This window comes from Madurella fahalii (genome assembly GCF_045866475.1).
Source record: "Madurella fahalii IFM 68171 DNA, scaffold_6, whole genome shotgun sequence".
In the NCBI taxonomy this organism is placed as follows: Eukaryota; Fungi; Ascomycota; class Sordariomycetes; order Sordariales; genus Madurella; species Madurella fahalii.
The window spans coordinates 4079193-4096635 of NW_027263976.1; the positions used below are offsets into that span (position 1 = coordinate 4079193).

Sequence of the window (17443 nt, forward strand, 5' to 3'; positions counted from 1 at the left end):
GCACGTCTCGTGATGGATAAAGAGCGACTTGTGTAATGAGCCGTGCAAGGGCGAGTCGAGTGAAGTTGAATAAGATCGGAATGTCATCTCGGCCGACGCTTCGCAGGTACCAAGAGCCTCCATTTGCCGCTTGCCGTCCTGGCAAATCGCTGCTTCACACCAGCAGCAGCAGCACAACAGTAATGTAGCCAAGCGCCCCCACTTTGCCACCTGGTAGGTGCACGCTTGGCTGGCAAAAAACCGCGGCCCCCGGCTGGCAACTCCCTGTGGTGACTCGGCCAGAACTGTAGGTAGGTACTGCTGTGTACCTTTGGGAACGGTCGAGCAGCGCAACCGTGCAGCTGATGAATTGGCCCGTTTCCGCCTGCCACGGCACCCAAACTCTTATTGTTCATCTGTAGCCAACTTTCCGAATTCTGGCCTATTGTGCTGGGTATCCCGCAGGTATCACAATTTTATTCTTTTTTCTCTTAATAGCGCCACGTAAAAAGCAGGGGGGAGCACCGAGAAGAAAGATCTATGCTACATAGACGGAAGGTTATCCCCAGTCTCCACGTCATGCCTTAGCCCCAAGCACCGACACCACGCCTTGCTTGCTCACTGTCACCAGCGACTTCGCCTCAGCACCCCACCGGATGGCGGTCGCGGGCAAGCTGGTTCTCAGCGGTTCAGACCACGACTTGGAGCTCTTCAGGTACAGCTGCACCGTGACGCCCGTCGATCCTGCCGTTGCCAGGTACTGGCCCGTGTAATCCCATGCCAGAGACTGGGCATCGCCCGTTTGCAGCTCCTTGACCTGCGCGGCCGGGCCCGACTTGCGTAGATCGAAGATGGTAACCGTCGACTGGCCCTTGCCGGCAGCGGCAAACCAGAAACCATTCTCTGAGAACACAAGCGTCTGAACCGGCGTCCCGAGAGAGAAGCTCTCGGCTTGCTCCCCGCTGTCGGTTTTGAAGATTTTGATGTCCCCGCCCTGTGTGCCGGCGCCGAAGAGGTTGCCATCAGGGTGGAACGCACACGCAGTCAGTGCTAAGTCAAGTCAGTGGGAACGCCGAAGACGCTTGCGAGCTGAACCGAGACACTTACCGGCATCCGTGTAGCCCCGCGAGACCCGCTCCAGCGAGTCGAGATCATAGAATGCAAAGCTCTTATCCACGCCGACGGAGGCGAGGATGCGCCCGCCGGGGTGCACCGAGAGCCCCGTCACAGCGCCCGCGTGCGCTTGGAAGGAGGCCGTCTCGGTGCCGCTGTCGAATACCTTGACCGTTCCCTTGGAGGTCGCCAGGATGACCTTGGAGCCGGTCCAGACCGTGGATGTGACCGGCTCGCCGATATCGAGCGACCGCTCCACCTTGTTCGCCTGGACTGAGTAGATGTCGGCCTTGCCGTCCAAGCCGCCGATGGCCGCGTAGCCCGACTCGACGTCGAGAGACGAGGCTTGGGAGACGGTCAGGTCGGTATAGGCTACTTGCTCGAAAGCGGCCACTTCGTCTGTGCTGGCCCAGCCCTGAGGGATGGGCCGCTTCTTGCGCCCTTTCATTAATCTGCCACGTTGTTAGTGTGGGTTCTGATCCATGACACACCGAGCCCCAATGCGACGTACTGCTGCTGTAACTCGTGGACATGCTCCACCAGCGCCTCGGGAAGGCTCTCATTGTCAACCGCCATGGCGTCGCCATTCGTAGCGGCACCAGACGTCGGCGCAACCGTGACCTTGGACAGAGCCTCGCGCGCCTCGTCACGCTCCTTGGTCAGCCGCGCAATGACACGGACGGCGGCGTCGTGTTGGTACAGGGCAGTCGCAAGCTCCTCCCGCGTCCGCGCCAGTTGTTCCCTTGTGTTGTATGCCTCTAGCACCAGCGCATCCCACTCATCCTGGAAGGCCTTGAGGAGCGATGGGAGCGAGGTAAAATTGGGCGGTCGCGGCCGAACAACACGGCTTGTCTTGAGGGGGAGCAGGTCTTCGGCATCGAGCTCTTCATCCGTCCCCGGTTCTTTCCCATTCTCTTCGATGTACTTGAGGATCAGCCGCTTCTCGAACACGGTTCCTAGAAGAGAACCCAGTTAGCTGCGCCCGCACGTCAGGTTGCGACTGGCAGTTTGCGGTTTGCGTGTTGCGACGCACCGGTCTTCCTCGACACCACAGGTTCCTCGGGAACCTCGCCCGAAACTGCATCATTGGTTAGCACATGTTGCATCCGATGCAAATGAAGAACGACAACGTACGTGCGCAGAGCATTGTGGATGTCTTGCGGAATGCCCTACTTGATCCTCGTTTTGTTTTTCTTTGTTCGAAGCGACTTCCAAGCCCTTCAACTTTTTGAGACAGCCACTGGTAGCAGAGCACCTAAGCAAGGCCACGGCAAGGCGCACGAGCCATCCCCGTCACTACCTTTACCCAAGTTCCGTTAGCCTCGCCTGCTCGATCGCTCAAACGACCAATCGTTTTCCGAGCCCGCTTATCGCCCCATTCATTTCATATCCCTCGACTTAGTCGGCCATCCCCCTTTACCTCGCTGCGCGTCCGTTAAGCTGTGCAAACACAATTCATTAAAAGGTTGAATCGACACACTCTGACGCTATAATAGAACAACTTGGCGAGGTCCGGTTGCTTCAATGGAGCAAGACCATTGTGACCACGTATATATATATATATATATATATATATACCTTACGGGACAAGGTTTCGGCCCATGATGCAGAGCTCAGCACTGAGCCCCAGAGTTACAACACGGATATACTCCCACCCATAACCACAACAGCCGTCCCGCCAAGATAGAGCTCCTTGATCTTCACCTCTTGCCCGTCCTCCACGTCGGCGACCGCGTCCACAGTGATCTCGCTCCGCCGACCCATCTCCACGCCCTGGGCAATGTCAAAGTGCGCACCGCGATCCGCCTTTCCTTTGATGGTCAGATAGCTGGCAAGCGTGCACGCCGCACTGCCTGTGGCAGGATCCTCGAAGCTTAGCTCCACCATGCGCGTCTGCATCGTAACGCTCTGGCTTCCATCGCTTGCAACTGACTCGGCCAATGGAACATAGTAGTACCGACTGACGAAGCTCTTGTGCCACTCGCCTTGATCCAGCAAGGCTGGTATCCCGGCAAAGTCGAGGCGCTTTACCGGCGCAGCCCGCGCGAGATGCTCGAGACTCGGCAGCCGGACGAGCACAAAGGTCATTCCCCTGACGATGCTAACAACCGGGGCGACCAGCTCGGCGGCTCGAATTTCCGGGTCCTCCGAGAGCCCATTCTTGATGGAAGCGGCGACAGGACCCGCCGCAGCTCCTGATTCAAGGATGCCCCCAAGCGTCTGTTGATGGATATGCACCGCGTGCGGGATCGCAGCCCTGACGCCTCGTCGGTTTCCTGGGAGAGCCTGGATGGGGATCGGGCCAGACTTGGTCAGGAGCGCGTCGATGTGGCTCCACCCTAGGTGATGTAGCACTAGATACGCTGAGCCAATGGTTGGGTGGCCGGCGAAAGGCAACTCTTCCTCTGGAGTGAAGATGTCAATCTCTCTAGTCGTCACAGCTGTCGTTGGCTCGCTGTCCAGCGTATGCAGGAACACCGTCTCGGAGAGGTTGAACTCGCGCGCGATGCGCTGCTTGGTCCCCTGATCAAGGCGCTCCCGCAGGGCGGCGGGAACAAAAACCACCGCTAGCGGGTTACCCAAGAAACGAGTGTCGGTGAAGACATCGAGGGTAACAAAGTCGAGCTTGAACGCGTCCGGGCCGGCCATGCTGGTGCTCTCGTTTCGGGGCCGTCTGTGGAAACAGGGTAGTCCGTCAGATCCAATATCCTCCCCAAGTTAAGAGTAGGATCAGGAGATAAAAGGCAGAAAGTCAGGTAATTGTGCAAATTGAATAGATTTGGGACCTCGGATGTTTCACTCTAAAAAAGTGTCTTTGGAGCATCGTTGAGTCATTGGCCAGGCGGGGACAGCTCCCGCGAGGCGGGGTCAACTTCAGTGAAGGGCGCACTTGATATCCGCAAGCCTTATGATTCCATCCACTATAAGAAGACAAACCTCCACTCACGCACCTCTTTATTTTCCCTGACCAGCCTGTATCTTGAAAGAAGAACGAAAAGAAACGGCAAACAACAAGAACTTAATCAACATATAGAGAGTCGGGATATTACCTACTAGGTCTAATCCGAACCCGAATGAGAGGGCCGTCTCCAGTAGATCAAGGTAATCAGTTCGAGAAGAGAAGCTCCCCATAACAATTGCCGTCAAGACCTTCGAAGAGTTTGATTTCTATGTATTGTATGCCGGACCCGACGGGGGGTGAAGAACCCGCCGAACCTACAACCCTCGCAAGTTACAATCGCCGACCACGCACCTCGTCTCCACCAGCGTCTGGTTTACCAGCACGGGCGCCACGCCGTCCTTGAGCCCCCAATTACACACGCCGCTCCCGCCGCACGCTCCCTCCATGTTCTTGTCGGGGCCCCTCCCCACCGCGAACGCCGCCTCCCCGCGGAACCGCAGGCTCACCACCGCGCCGTTGCCCAGCACTACGGCCTCGGACAGCCCGAACCGCAGCACAAAGTCCCGCGTCACCGAGGACCCCGTGTCGTTGTTGTGGTTGTCGTCGTCCTCATTGTCATCGTCGTCCGCCGCGCGCCGGATCTCCACCGTCCACTTCCCCGACCGCGTCTCGCTGCACGTGTTGACCCACGGTCCGTCGCGCGGGTCCTCCGAGTGGGCGAGCCACCAGACCGTGCAGGTGACGTTGGTGGCGGGGAAGGCCGCGTCGCCGAAGCGCGTCGGCCCCAGCGTGATGGTGTTGGGGTCGCCGATCGACACGGACAGCCGCGAGTACGGGTGGTTCGCGGGATAGCCCGACGGCGAGTGCGTCGAGAGGCCCGTGATCTGCCAGGGGGCCAGGGAGCCACCGAGGTCGAGGCCGAGGTCGAGCTCGAGCTTGGGGTCGTCGCTATCGGGGGATGCGGCGGTTAGGGTAGGGAGGGGGGGTGAGAGTTGCGAGGAAGAGAGTGACGGGGTGGAGCATGGCTGGAGATGCTGTAGATGGAAGGATGGATGCGTGGTTAACTTTGGGAGGAGGGAGATGAAGAAAGCGTAAGTCGTCATGGCCGTGAACATGGGGATTACTTATCCCATCTCATGAGGCAAGCTCCCGAGCTCGTATTCGAGCAGGCAGCGCCAATCTTGTCTACACTGGATGATTAACCAAATGAACGGCAGCTTACGCCGCTTTGTACCATCCGGCGGCTAAAGACTCAAAATCGTGACATGATGCTACCTCAATCCATGTATGTCGCGCTGCTGACGGATGGCTAGTTAACCACAACATATCTCGCCAGACCCTCAATATAGTAAAGAAAGAGGATATGTATCGTCCATCTCTCACACAATCGGGATACTGTGGGACTACTAATCACAGTCAAGCGTCACACACGCACCATATATAGAAGGTTTGAAGTTGGGGATACGTTCTTTCGGTCGGAGTATCAGGCAAGCGAGCATGCTTAGGATCTCTAGCCTTTCTAACCAGCGGGCTCGACTAATCTCGTCATTACTAGTTGCATAGCGGCACAAACGGAGTCTGTAACGGAGAAGAGTGCACTAATACCTCTAGAGCATCCTTCATATATATTACTTTACAGGTATCATAACTAAGATATGGAAGATTAGAAAGATTCGATCAGAGATATTACTATGCTCCAATTTTTTCCCTTCCGTAATTTCTCGTTCACCATACGGAAGGAAATGACGCACCGTCACTATAAGGCGTAAACCGAGCTCCGAAACAGCAAACTAGGTACACGAGGCGCATGTAAACCAAACCTTACGTACTTAACAGATATTGATATGAAGGTAATCTACACCGTTTTTTCAAGCAATGCTTAGACACGAGGCGGGTAGTGCAAATAGGAATGGTGTGGCATGCACGCACCCCGATTGCCGGCGGGTGATGACACTGTCGTTGGGTAGTCTCACATTCACTGTCATCGTAAATAACGAAATCCCAACTAACCACTGTTCCTAGCAGCACTAGCCCTAGGTAGGGTAGGCTTAGCCTCACCCTTATCTTCATCCGTATCCTAATCGTTGGCTGGCGCAGGACATTGACTGGACTGCTGGGTAGAAGATGAGAGAGATTCGAGAACGGAGTTTGATGCGGCCGTCCTCATTTATCGCCAGCCGCAGGGCGGAATAGGGGCTGAACCCAAGAATTTCAGTCAATCCGTGTTGCGTCTGGACAGTTTGGAAGAAGTCCTGGAGCAAAGACCGGTGCATTGGGGGCTGTCGCTTCATTGCTAGATTCCCGAGACGGCCGTACAAGAAACCGTGTTTCTGCAACTAGAGAAGCCACCCAGATTTGGTTGGGCCTGTTGCAGTCAAACGGACCTACGCAGCACACAGGCAAGCCATAGAGCCTTCGTGGGCGGAGTATTGCGGTACGGCGGTGCTAGCAGGCCTACCGGGTTGAGCACAGGGCGATTAGCGCCCAAGCATGCCTAAGTAAAGTTGGAAATGACATACGTGCAGCTCATCGGATGTAAGTTGCTACTTAGATTCCCGTGTTGTAATAGTAAATGAACGAGATAACGGGAATGGAGTGGTATGGCAGTTCTTTGTTCCTGTCCTAGAAGCCAACAAAGGGGGCTGCTGACGGAGGCAAAGGGCTCTTTCCTATTGTCCTCGGTAACGTGAGCGGCAACAATTCTATTCTTGTGTCAGCGGTAGTGTTTTACTATTAATACAGGATGGCTCTCTCCTTAGACATCCCTACACTAAACGATAAACTATGCTGCTGGTATGGGAGGTTCGTGAAACGAGGACCACAAACGCAGCACACGTGAGTAATACCAAGCCCGATGGATTGCGTCGTCGAGATCCCGCAGTTCGCGAAGGCCATGCTGGCCTTGAAACCCGAATCGTTTTGGACGTACATCTCAAAGGTCGTGCAACAACCGCTCTGGAGCACATGGGTCAACTTTTTCGGCGCTCAAAATATGCAATTCCAACGAGGGAATAGGACCACGCGGGTTCTGATCCTTAGCTTGGTGATATTACTGCTCCTGCCCTTGGTCGAGGAAGACACTACCCCGTACTCAGTGCTCGGGGTAACCGTAACCTCGTCCCGGGAGGAGATCTTCCAGGCCTATACCCAGGCGCTGTGTGGAATCCGTCGCAGCAAGGTGTCTTCCATGCTGGTCAACCTATTGTTTACTCGAGTCAGCCGTATTCACAATTCCTATCAAGTCCTAACCGATCCGCTGCAGCGATGCATGTATCATAGGTTTACCGGCATGGCCGACTGGTACGGCGTCCCGGAGAGCTGCAGTCTTGAAACATTCATCGAGGACATAAAGAGAGAGAAAGTCCTACAAGTCTGGGACGCATTCTTCAATTCATCAAGTCTCTGGGGTCATGTTAGGAGCTTTAGCGAGTCAACTCTGCCACCGGCCGTTTACAACCTCGCCGCCCATATCGGCGTGAACCTTCAGAAATAGTGTATCAGCGGAGCATGGCTACTGGCATACGTCATGGTTTTGTCGGGCAGTGGATGCATCGGGGTTGGTACTAGCTGTAGCTACCCACCTACATCAAGTTTCATACACCGGCCTCCGGACATTGTTATCTATATGAGATAGCTTCACATGCTAGTAAAGCATTATCCTCACAGTTAAATGTCATTAGCGTCTATCGGATCATCTCTACAAAGCTAGTTGCTCCCATTTCCATCCGAAACCTGTGAACTCCACCTTCCACGATTGCCGCCGTAACTAAAAGAAGAACAGGACAAGGGCATCCAGAAGGACAGAAGAGAGATAAGGCACCAGGCATTCGCTATGTCGTTATCAATCCCAGCCATCAATCCGGAGAAACGACACGTGCGAATCCCGAGACTCATATTTAATGACCAGAGTATAAAGAAACATTTAGTAAAAGGAAGAAAAAGTAACCTCGACGTGGGCCTGATTCGAACAGACGCTCCCGAAGGAACAAGATTTCTAGTCTTGCGCATTAGACCACTCTGCCACCACGCCTCATGTCAAAGTGGAACTGAGTCGAGATAATCTATTAGCCTTGGCGAAGCCTTTTGGTGAATGAGGTGGCAGTGTTGTTATAGGATTAACTGAGACTCCCATACGCTTTGCCCCCGTTTGCGCGTTGTGGCTCAACGGACGGAGCTGGGATTTCCATCCGGTGGCAACTTCAGTGGAACTGTAGTGAGGGGACAATGGCTGAAGGAGAAGCGTGCAATCGCTCCAATCGGTCTGCAAGCCAACCCTTTCTCTCTGCTTGTTTGCGCTCTGCGCTGACCCGCCGGGGCTCGTGTTCGAGCATTTGTGGAGAAGCAAACAAGATCCGGGTCGAGATTCCAAGGCCTGAGCTGTGCAGCTGACATTTGATGTGGGCCTTTCTGCTGCCAGCTGCCGGGCTTGGCGGGGCAAATACGTACCAATCCAAGACGCTTCCCGCCCAATTTCTCCTGAACAGCAAACCAAAGACGCACTGGCTGGGTCCCGGCAGATTCCTGCAGATTCTTCCTCGAGGCGAAGCCGTTTCCGATTTCTGCGAGAGGACCGCGCCGGCGATTGAAGACTTTGCACACCACGGCGAACCCCATCACCCAATGACGGCTGGTCGGAATCGCCCTGCCTCGCCCCTTACGTGACGGACGATTCGATAACGTTAGCGGCCGTCTCGACCTGGCCCCAGCGTCGCCTCCGCTGTCTCCAGTCCCAAGCTCCAGACGCGTAACAGGAGGTCCCAGCCACGGGCCTCGATCCGAGGGGAATCCTTCTTTCCCTGCCGCTCGCTTCTCGCATCGATGTTTCGCGGCCGATCATTCGCATCAACGTCGGCCTTTTTTTGACGTACAAACCTTCTAATCTTTTCGGTCCGAGCACAAGAGACCTGTCATCCCCCCCCCCAGCAGCAAGCAGCGATTCGGACGGCGAATGATTCCGTTCTGCATCGATACTGTCGTCCCTGCATCACATCGCCCCGAGCGCCCGACGAGACGTGCATTGGGCGATTAGGCCACTCCGCCGTCGGCTGGCTTCCCGCCTCTGGAATCCATCACGATGGATCTCCTCCGCCGGGCTGGGAAGTTTGTACCAGGGGGCTCCCCCCAGCTTCCCTTATCAGATGAGAAGGGCAAGGCGCGGTCGAGGACATTAGGCTCGCGCCTCGCCTACCTCAGGAGGCCGATGAGGCTAAAAGGCAACTCGACCATCTCGGTGCCCCTGGGAGTCGTCGTTCTCTTCCCGTGCATTGTTGTCATCCTCATCCTGGTGCTGTTTGTCAGGCACCCCAGCTCGACGGGGAGAATACTAATGCCGGCTGGCGCGCCGCCAGCAATACGGTCAGTTCCCGTCCGATCCTCTGATAGCCGATGCGTCATTCGTTGCTGACGACTCGTCCTGCAGAAAAATCAGCGAAAAACACGACAAGGTGTTTGTCGAGGGCTGCCTCGAGCCGGACACCAGCAGACCCCGCGCCAACGCCGCCTTCGTCGTTCTCGCGAGAAACAAGGAGTTAGACGGCGTGATCCAGTCCATCAAATCCATCGAACGCCACTTCAACCGGTGGTACCACTACCCCTATGTCTTCCTCAACGATGGCGAGTTCAACGCTACTTTCCGGGAGACGGTCAAGAACTACACGTCGGGCACTGTCGAGTTCGGCAAGGTTGAACGAGACATGTGGGGCTACCCAGACTGGGTCGACCCCAAGGTTGCCAAGGAGGGCATCAATAAGCAGGGAGACAACGCTATCATGTACGGCGGCTTGGAGAGCTACCATTTCATGTGCCGCTTCTACTCCGGGTACGGTTCCCTGACGTCGCTGTTGTGCAGCACGACATACTAACTCGGGCCACAGCTTCTTTTACAAGCACCCGCTTCTCGCAAAGTACGAGTGGTACTGGCGTCTGGAGCCTGAGATCTCGTACTTCTGTGACATCACCTAGTATGTTTGGAACCTCGCAGGTGCTCTCTCCGTGCAGCTCCATTTCGCTGACCGAGGCCGCAGTGATCCGTTCCTCAAGATGATCGAGCACAACAAGACATACGGCTTCACCATCGCCGTCAAGGAATTGCGCGAGACCGTCCCTAACATCTTCCGTTATGCCTCGGCATACAAGCGTCTGAACAATCTGACGTCGCAGGGCCTGTGGGAAATGTTTGTCGAGCCGCAGCCGGAGAAGCAACACGATCTCCCTGAGGACGACCCCAACTACAAGCCCCCGCTGCCTGAAGAGATTCTGCGCAGCGAACCCGGCCGCGGCCTGCCCGAGATAGACCCCGAGGCCATGGAGGGCGAGAAGTACAACATGTGCCATTTCTGGTCCAATTTTGAGATTGCCCGCCTCGATTTCTTCCGGAGCAAGGCGTACGAGGACTTTTTCGAGATGATGGACCGCAGCGGTGGCTTCTGGATGGAGAGGGTATGTCTGTTCTCAGTTGCATCCGGTCCCCTTTTCTTGGCCTCTTTGGCCTCTCCGCACCTATACTGACCCATCGAACAGTGGGGAGACGCCCCGATCCACTCGCTCGCTGCCGGCGCCCTCCTCGCGCCCCGCGACATCCACTACTTCCGCGACTTTGGCTACCGCCACACGACCATCCAGCACTGCCCCGCCAACGCGCCGTCCCGCCAGCTGCCGCGCGAGCCCTACCTCGAGATGACGACGCTCGACGAGCGCAAGCGCATCGAGGAGGACAAGTACTGGGAGGATTATGACCCGCCCAAGGAGAACGGCGTCGGCTGTCGCTGCCGCTGCGACACGGACATTGTGGACGTCGAGGGTAAAGAAGGCAGCTGCTTGGCCGAGTGGGTCGATGTTGCTGGCGGATGGGCCAGCCCGTAAAGCGCCAGCCGGCCATTTGTAATGACACCACGCGTGACTCTGTCGATCGGCTGTCTGGTTCAGTCTGGAGAACGCGAGGCAATGGGGATCATGAACCCAAACGAATTGTTACATATATGGAGTTAACACTTTTGTATGTTGGTTTTATTGTTAATTTTTTGTTTCCTCTTCCCTTTTCTTTCCCCTCTTCATCGTGGGGTTTGTGTGGTTTTCTTCTTCCCGCCAACGGTCGGGGAGCGCTGGTGATGCTTGGGACACAGAACTACTGCTGCTGCTGCTGCGACACACACACAAACACACACGCACGCACGCACGCACGCACACACGCACATATATACATCACAGCCACACATCACACACACATTCGATATAGTAATTTGATAGACTGAGGAATGGCGAAGCGGGAGGTGGGGCGGGGCGGGGGTGGGTTGGGTTGGCGTGCGATACTGAGGATAAGGTATTGGGAAGGCAAGGCTTTGCCGGAGAAACCGAGTCGGCGTGTAGCGAAAACAGGTTGAATACTCAATCAAAAAGTCCCCCCTTTCCAGATGCATCACCACGTCCCGCTCCAGAGACTTGACTATCATTCCAATGCTGCTGCTGCTGCTGCTGCTGCTGCAGTTGTTGTTTCTTGTTCGGTTGCTCCCTTTTTCTTAGTTTTCTATTTCCGGCCCCCGGCTTTCTTTCTCCTGCCACGTGGTGTGACAGATGAGATAGATTCCCACCCCCCCCCCCCCCCCTCCCGGGGTTTTGCGCTTCGCTGGGCAATCTGACTCACACTACAGGACCGGCTTTGGACGAGGAGCTGACAGTTGTTGCGTGCTTTACGACTCGGGACATGGGGGAATTCCTATTGTTTGCCACGCGCAAGGATCACTGCCTGCCCCATGGGCTGCTATGGCTGTGTGTAGTGGAAGGTGACCGTACTTGGCTAACAGCCTGCCAAGCATCGAGAGATGGCACTGTACGTGAGAATCAGAAACTACCGCGCGCAGTAATGAGATCAGATATTCCCTCCACATCATCCACCAAACCAGTGTTGACGCATGTATTCTTCAGAAAGCCCGGCACCCAACGTCCTACTCATGCCAAACCCCGTCTATGTACTGGCAAATACCGACCAAATAAACGTTGCCCTGCACCTCTTCCGATCCTTGCCTCGTCTATCCCCGTCTATTATGCGTTGCCGCACCCGTTTCAGTCCGTTTATACCGTCTGGCCGCCCTAGTCTACGTTCCCTGACCCGACGTTCAAGTGTGGAGAGGAGCGAAGAGGCAGCGCCTTGCGCCGGAGCTGTGTCGGGAGAAAATAGGAAAGACTAGCAAAAGGCAAAGGGAGAAACAAAAATTAAAATAAAAAAAAAATGAAATAAAATAAAAACCACACTAGGGGCCGTGGCGAATTACGCCTACCAAGCGGATCCTCCGATGTCCGTAACAGCGCCGTGGCTCGCATCCCCGACAAGGCGGGCGTATTTTGCCAGGGCACCGCGCATGGGCTTCATCCTGGGCGGCGTCCATTCTCGGCGGCGGCGCTCAAGCTCCCGCTCGACCCCCTCAAGGCCGTCGGTTCCCGGGATGCCCACAACATCGATCCGGTTCGCCACGGCATCAATGGTAATAACGTCCCCGTTCTTGACAAGACCAATGGGCCCGCCAACCGCTGCCTCGGGAACGACATGTCCCACAATGAATCCGTGACTGGCGCCGCTATATCGTCCATCGGTAACGAGGGCCACGTTGGCCAGCCCGGCACCCATAATCGCGGCACTGGCGCGCAGCTGCTCCGGCATGCCAGGGCCGCCCTTGGGGCCCTCGTACCGCACAATCAGCACCAGGTTGCCCTCGTCGGCGCGGATGGCGCCGCGGGAGAGGGCGTCATTGAGCTCATGCTCCTTGTTAAAGACGCGGGCGGCGCCAGTGAAGGAGAGCCCTTCCTTGCCTGTGATCTTGGCGACCGCACCGCCGGGAGATAGGTTGCCGTGGAGAACACGGATGTGACCCGTCTCCTTGATCGGGTCCGACAGCGGACGGAGAATCTTTTGGCCTGCCGGGAGAGCAGGCCAGTCCCTGACGTTTTCTGCGAGGGTCTTGCCAGTCACCGTCATGATCGAGCCGTCAATGAGGCCATTGGCAATGAGCATCTTGAGCACCGAGGGTGTCCCGCCAATTTCGTACAGATCCTCCATGTAATAGCGGCCCGAAGGCGCCAGGTCAGCGAGGAATGGCGTGCGGTTGGATGTCCGATCGATGTCGTCCAGGGTGAGCGGCACATCGGCAGAGTTAGCCATTGCCAGGAAGTGCAACACTGCGTTGGTGCTCCCGCCCAGCACTATTGTAACCACCAGGGCATTCTCAAACGCCGCCCGCGTCATGAGATCCCGAGGCCGGATGTCCTTCTCCATGCATGTGCGAATCGCTTCGGCGGCACGCTCGCACTCGCGTCTCTTCTCGGGAGATGTTGCCGGGTACGACGAGGAGCCTGGTAGGCTCAGGCCCATGGCCTCGATTGCGGTTGCCATGGTATTGGCAGTATACATGCCGCCGCAAGCCCCTGCGCCTGGGCACGCGTGCTGTTCAATGTCCTCCATGACATCCGAGGGCGTGGCCTCGGCGCCTGTGGCGTTCTTGCAGTTTGCCTGTAGCCGGCCATAGGTGAACGCGCCAGCGGCTTCGTAGCACGTGGAGATGTTGATCGCCTTGTCCAGGAGCGTCGAGTGGCCTTTGCGGATGGTGCCGCCATAGACCATGAGGAAGGGCCGGTTGTGGCGAGCAGCCGCCATGACGACGCCGGGCATGTTCTTGTCGCAGCCGGGTATGCTGATGTTGGCGTCATGGCGTTGCGCACAAGTCACCGTCTCGATGCTGTCGGCGATGATTTCTCTCGACTGGAGCGAGTATCTCATCCCTGGTCAAGTGTAAGCAGCAGTAATCGATCAAGCGGTTGCCCCTGCTCAGACTGACCTTCTCCGCCCATCGTAATCCCGTCCGAGACGCCAATCGTATTGTACTGCCATGCCAGCATTTTCTGCTGTTGAACGGCCTTCTTGACGACATTTCCAAGGTCAAGCACTGCAGACCTGCTGTCTCAGCAACAGGCTCCCCCAGGATTACACCGAACCAAGGTCATCACTCACAATGCGTACTAGGTCCAGTCAGCGTCAAATATCCAGGAACAGAAGGGAGCACGTAGCGCTCACTTGCATGGGTTCCCCTCCCACCACACGGTAGCAATGCCCACATGGGGCGCGTTCTTCATCATATCCCTGTTCGGGACACCAGCGCCATAAAGCATAGCCTAATAGCGGGAATAACTTGCTCGTCAGCTCCGTCATTTCCATCCAAACCAACCATCACCGGGAATTCCTCCACTACATCTACAACTCAATCCCGTAGGGTTACACCCCGGTACCAAGAAGCTCCGGAATTGCCTCCGACGCATGAGCCGCGGGCAGGCGCGAAGCACAGAGGCCCATCTCTCGAAAAATTAAACAAAAATAAAAAAAGGAATCGGGAAGCGGCTTACCTGAGCGCCTGGGAAGTCATGCTCTCGCGTCATAAACTGAGACCACCGGTTGAGAGGGCCTCCAGGCGGGAGGCACTCGAACTGAACGTAGTCTTCTGCCTTGGGCATGTTGCGATCGCTGTGGCCGTTCTCACGGCCATTTCGGCACTCCGGCAGGTCGTCTGCGTGGGGCGCCATGCTGGATGTTAATCCGGATTACTGCTCGACTCTGTGGGCGCTGATACGAAACGTCTCCTGGCGTCGTCTCTGTGCTAGCTTGCTGTGATGAGAGAATATTTGCCAAGCAGGGGACGTGCCGGTGGTGCCCGGGAAGCTTGCGCCTGCTCTTCGGGGATTAAGTGTATTATGAGCGAAAGGTATAGCGAAGCACGTTGGGGGAATTTACTCAGGGTCGTCATGTCTGAGATCACACCGGCTATTTCACATGACGGGTGGGGGGTGAGCGCGAAGCCCTGACTAGGAGCCGCTAGCAGGTCCTTTGCGAGTCAACCGAGCTCTGGGATGGGCTGGCCTTCAGTCGCTTGGGTCCGTCATCCTGAGCAGGTCCTGACGAAACCCAAACCTTGCTCGTTGTTACCCGAATTGACCCGCCGAGGATTGGCTGCCGACAGTGGAGTCGGCTAGAATCTGCGCCCTCGAGGTGCCCTCAGGTTTGCGCTTGCGCAATGCTTGGAAGTCCCACTTCGGGTCTGCGCAGCGACCGGTCGACGGGAAGGTCCGACCAGAGAGCGAGCGAAGGAAGGAAATGCTGGATGATACGGTTCCTTGCAAGGCAACGTCTGTCCGTCCCGTCGTCGGCTGCCCACTCGACCTGGGAATCGACGACGAGCAAAATTGCAGGGGTTAGAAGTAGGACCGGGAATGAGCCGCGCGGAACATGACATCGGATCAAAGGACGAAAACGGGCTGTGCCGGCTTCAGCCTCGGAGAGCCGGTCTGCCACCGCCATGTCTTCCTTCCCAACAGACGTACAGTAGCATCTACGGACGGAGCGAGGATCGGATAGAGTATGGGGGCGGAAGACGGGAGAAGGAACGGATGTGAGCTTTGCTTTCTTCTGCGCCCTCTCTGCTGCTTCGTTACACGTGGTAGGAGGCAGGGATGGAAGGGAGAGGCCGACCCGCAGCGACCCGCCGTTGGTGGGAATGGTCAGACGCTCAAGGTATGGATGTACTGTACACGGCAATACGCAGTTGGCGAACACCACCAGCCAGCCCAGTGCGCCGACCGGATTTGACCGACACGGCATGGCATGCTGCGCTACGGCAGCATCACATCTCGACTGGTGCCTGCCGATTGGACAAGGGGATTTCGCGAGTTCGGTTTTCTGCAAGCCGCAATGTTCAGCGCTGCCGGTTGGCGCGATCGGGAATGCCGCAAGCGCTGGCTTGCAGGGGACCCTGATAAGACGGGGCACGGGGAAGGGGTCCGATTTGCACTATTAAAGTCGGCGGGCCCGAGGGATAGGAGCCGAGCGGCGCCGCTGTGCATCTTGTGCTAGAGGAAATGACGACACCGGACAAGGGCTTGGCAGCAAAGAAGATAAAAAGAAGAGAACTCGGTCTGATGAGTGCTGGTTGGTCCTCGTCAGAGCGAATCCCGCCTGGGCTGACAGGGCCTAAATTAGCCTGCATCACTTGATAGGTACTGTACTGTACAGTACGTAGCTTAGCTTACAGGACTGTGCAGTGCAGGGGCCATCGAGTCCAGATCAGTTCGTTGCCGGCGATCCGCACTCAATGCGACTTCTGTTTGCGGCCATGCCCTGTGTTTCCAGGATGACCGGGAAGAGTACTTGCATACTTTATCGGTGCCGAGTATCGCTGCAATAACGTAGATAAGCCAAGGTACTGTACCTTCGGTGCTCCAGATAAGCACCCGTGCCCTACCGCTCGTTCTCATGTCCCTCTTTATCTTTTTCCTTTTTTTTTTTTCTTTCTTAAATCTGCGTCAACGGGGTACCTGGACCGTTGCTGGCAAATATATCACAGCTTATAGTCTGATCTGGCAGAAGGAACCCTCAAGCTAGACTAGAACCGGAGATAGGAAGATCTGAATTCTGCGTTGGCTTAGAAAAGGGGGGTCGGAGCTGACGAGACCAAAGAGAAAGGTACCCCGTCTCGATCAGCAGCAGGCCCGAAGTGGTATGCAGCCGAAATGCAGCGGCCCGACTATATGATATGTAATAATGGGTGGTACTAGTAGTACAGGTCTTTTACAGGCAGCTTGGCCCTGCCCCCCTGGGGGGGCATGCAGGAGCTGCGGATAGCACCGGCTGTACAGTACAATCTCGAGTCACAGCAGAACAGCAGAACAGCAGAAACGCATACGAATCTCAAGACCTGCGATTTCCCTCTTTTCCCCCATCGCCTATCTACTCGACCAACTATCGTACACCACATCCGCGCCGATAGCAGCTCGTCCCGTCCGCGCCGTGTCTTTCCCAACCCTCGGCTCGTCCCCCCAACTCCCGGGAATAAAGCGAAAGCAACTCGGGTGGGCAGGACCCTGCAGCTCTCCGTCATTGCTGGAAAACCAAGTGACTTGTCTTTGCGATTGAAGAGAGGGTAACAGTGCGCATCTGAGTTCCAACGTGTTCGTGCAATTCGTCATTGCTGGGTGTAGGTGTCGTCACTCATCCATCGTCTGATTCCGGCGCATCCATCCATCCATGCATTCGTCCATGCATTCATCCATACATCCATCCACCCATCCACCCATCCATCCCACCAACCAACCAAAAGCAACAAGGGGTAGGTTAACAACAAGGCTCAAGCTGCATACGACAAAGTTCGAAGTGAAACACAACAAAACACGTAAAAGCATCAACAACATCAAAGAGATAGGAAATTTGACTCCTCCTCCTCCTTCCCCTCTGATCATTCCACCATCACCGGGGATCTGCACGTTCCACCGGCCATCCGAACCAAATACCGCGCCAAGCCGGCTGCAAAAATCGACACCCCAAAAGGATTGTCAGAAGAGAAGAGAAGACGTAAGCGAGAGACGCTTCTTTTCAGCACCAGTCAGAAGCCACTGCCACCGCTCGCCAGCAAAGCACGG

The 17443-nt window shown here is 56.1% G+C and overlaps 6 protein-coding genes and 1 non-coding gene across 7 annotated transcripts; 2 read left to right on the forward strand and 5 right to left on the reverse strand.

Moving 5' to 3' along the window:
* Nucleotides 1-556: 556 nt before the first annotated feature.
* Nucleotides 557-2239, reverse strand: MFIFM68171_11231 (Pre-mRNA-processing factor 19; the record flags this gene model as incomplete). The annotated part of the gene is made up of 5 exons (XM_071066650.1): nt 557-1029; nt 1087-1544; nt 1604-2048; nt 2126-2170; nt 2227-2239. 5 exons carry the CDS (start codon nt 2237-2239, stop codon nt 557-559), a joined length of 1434 nt encoding a protein of 477 aa, XP_070922751.1.
* Nucleotides 2240-2724: 485 nt separating this feature from the next.
* Nucleotides 2725-3741, reverse strand: MFIFM68171_11232 (Diaminopimelate epimerase-like protein; the record flags this gene model as incomplete). Its single annotated transcript, XM_071066651.1, has 1 exon — nt 2725-3741. The coding sequence occupies one exon, from the start codon at nt 3739-3741 to the stop codon at nt 2725-2727; it is 1017 nt and encodes a 338-aa protein (XP_070922752.1).
* Nucleotides 3742-4308: 567 nt separating this feature from the next.
* On the reverse strand, nt 4309-5109 carry MFIFM68171_11233 (uncharacterized protein; the record flags this gene model as incomplete). The annotated part of the gene is made up of 1 exon (XM_071066652.1): nt 4309-5109. The coding sequence occupies one exon, from the start codon at nt 5107-5109 to the stop codon at nt 4309-4311; it is 801 nt and encodes a 266-aa protein (XP_070922753.1).
* A 1739-nt stretch (nt 5110-6848) lies between these two features.
* On the forward strand, nt 6849-7487 carry MFIFM68171_11234 (uncharacterized protein; the record flags this gene model as incomplete). The annotated part of the gene is made up of 1 exon (XM_071066653.1): nt 6849-7487. The coding sequence occupies one exon, from the start codon at nt 6849-6851 to the stop codon at nt 7485-7487; it is 639 nt and encodes a 212-aa protein (XP_070922754.1).
* Nucleotides 7488-7942: 455 nt separating this feature from the next.
* On the reverse strand, nt 7943-8024 carry MFIFM68171_t171. The gene has a single exon. It is a non-coding gene; the product is annotated as a tRNA-Ser (tRNA).
* A 1044-nt stretch (nt 8025-9068) lies between these two features.
* omh4 (O-glycoside alpha-1,2-mannosyltransferase 4) lies at nt 9069-10855 on the forward strand (the record flags this gene model as incomplete). The annotated part of the gene is made up of 5 exons (XM_071066654.1): nt 9069-9349; nt 9414-9812; nt 9868-9954; nt 10018-10432; nt 10514-10855. The coding sequence occupies 5 exons, from the start codon at nt 9069-9071 to the stop codon at nt 10853-10855; spliced, it is 1524 nt and encodes a 507-aa protein (XP_070922755.1).
* Nucleotides 10856-12263: 1408 nt separating this feature from the next.
* On the reverse strand, nt 12264-14557 carry MFIFM68171_11236 (dihydroxy-acid dehydratase; the record flags this gene model as incomplete). Its single annotated transcript, XM_071066655.1, has 5 exons — nt 12264-13762; nt 13819-13926; nt 13992-13999; nt 14055-14152; nt 14381-14557. 5 exons carry the CDS (start codon nt 14555-14557, stop codon nt 12264-12266), a joined length of 1890 nt encoding a protein of 629 aa, XP_070922756.1.
* Nucleotides 14558-17443: the final 2886 nt, after the last annotated feature.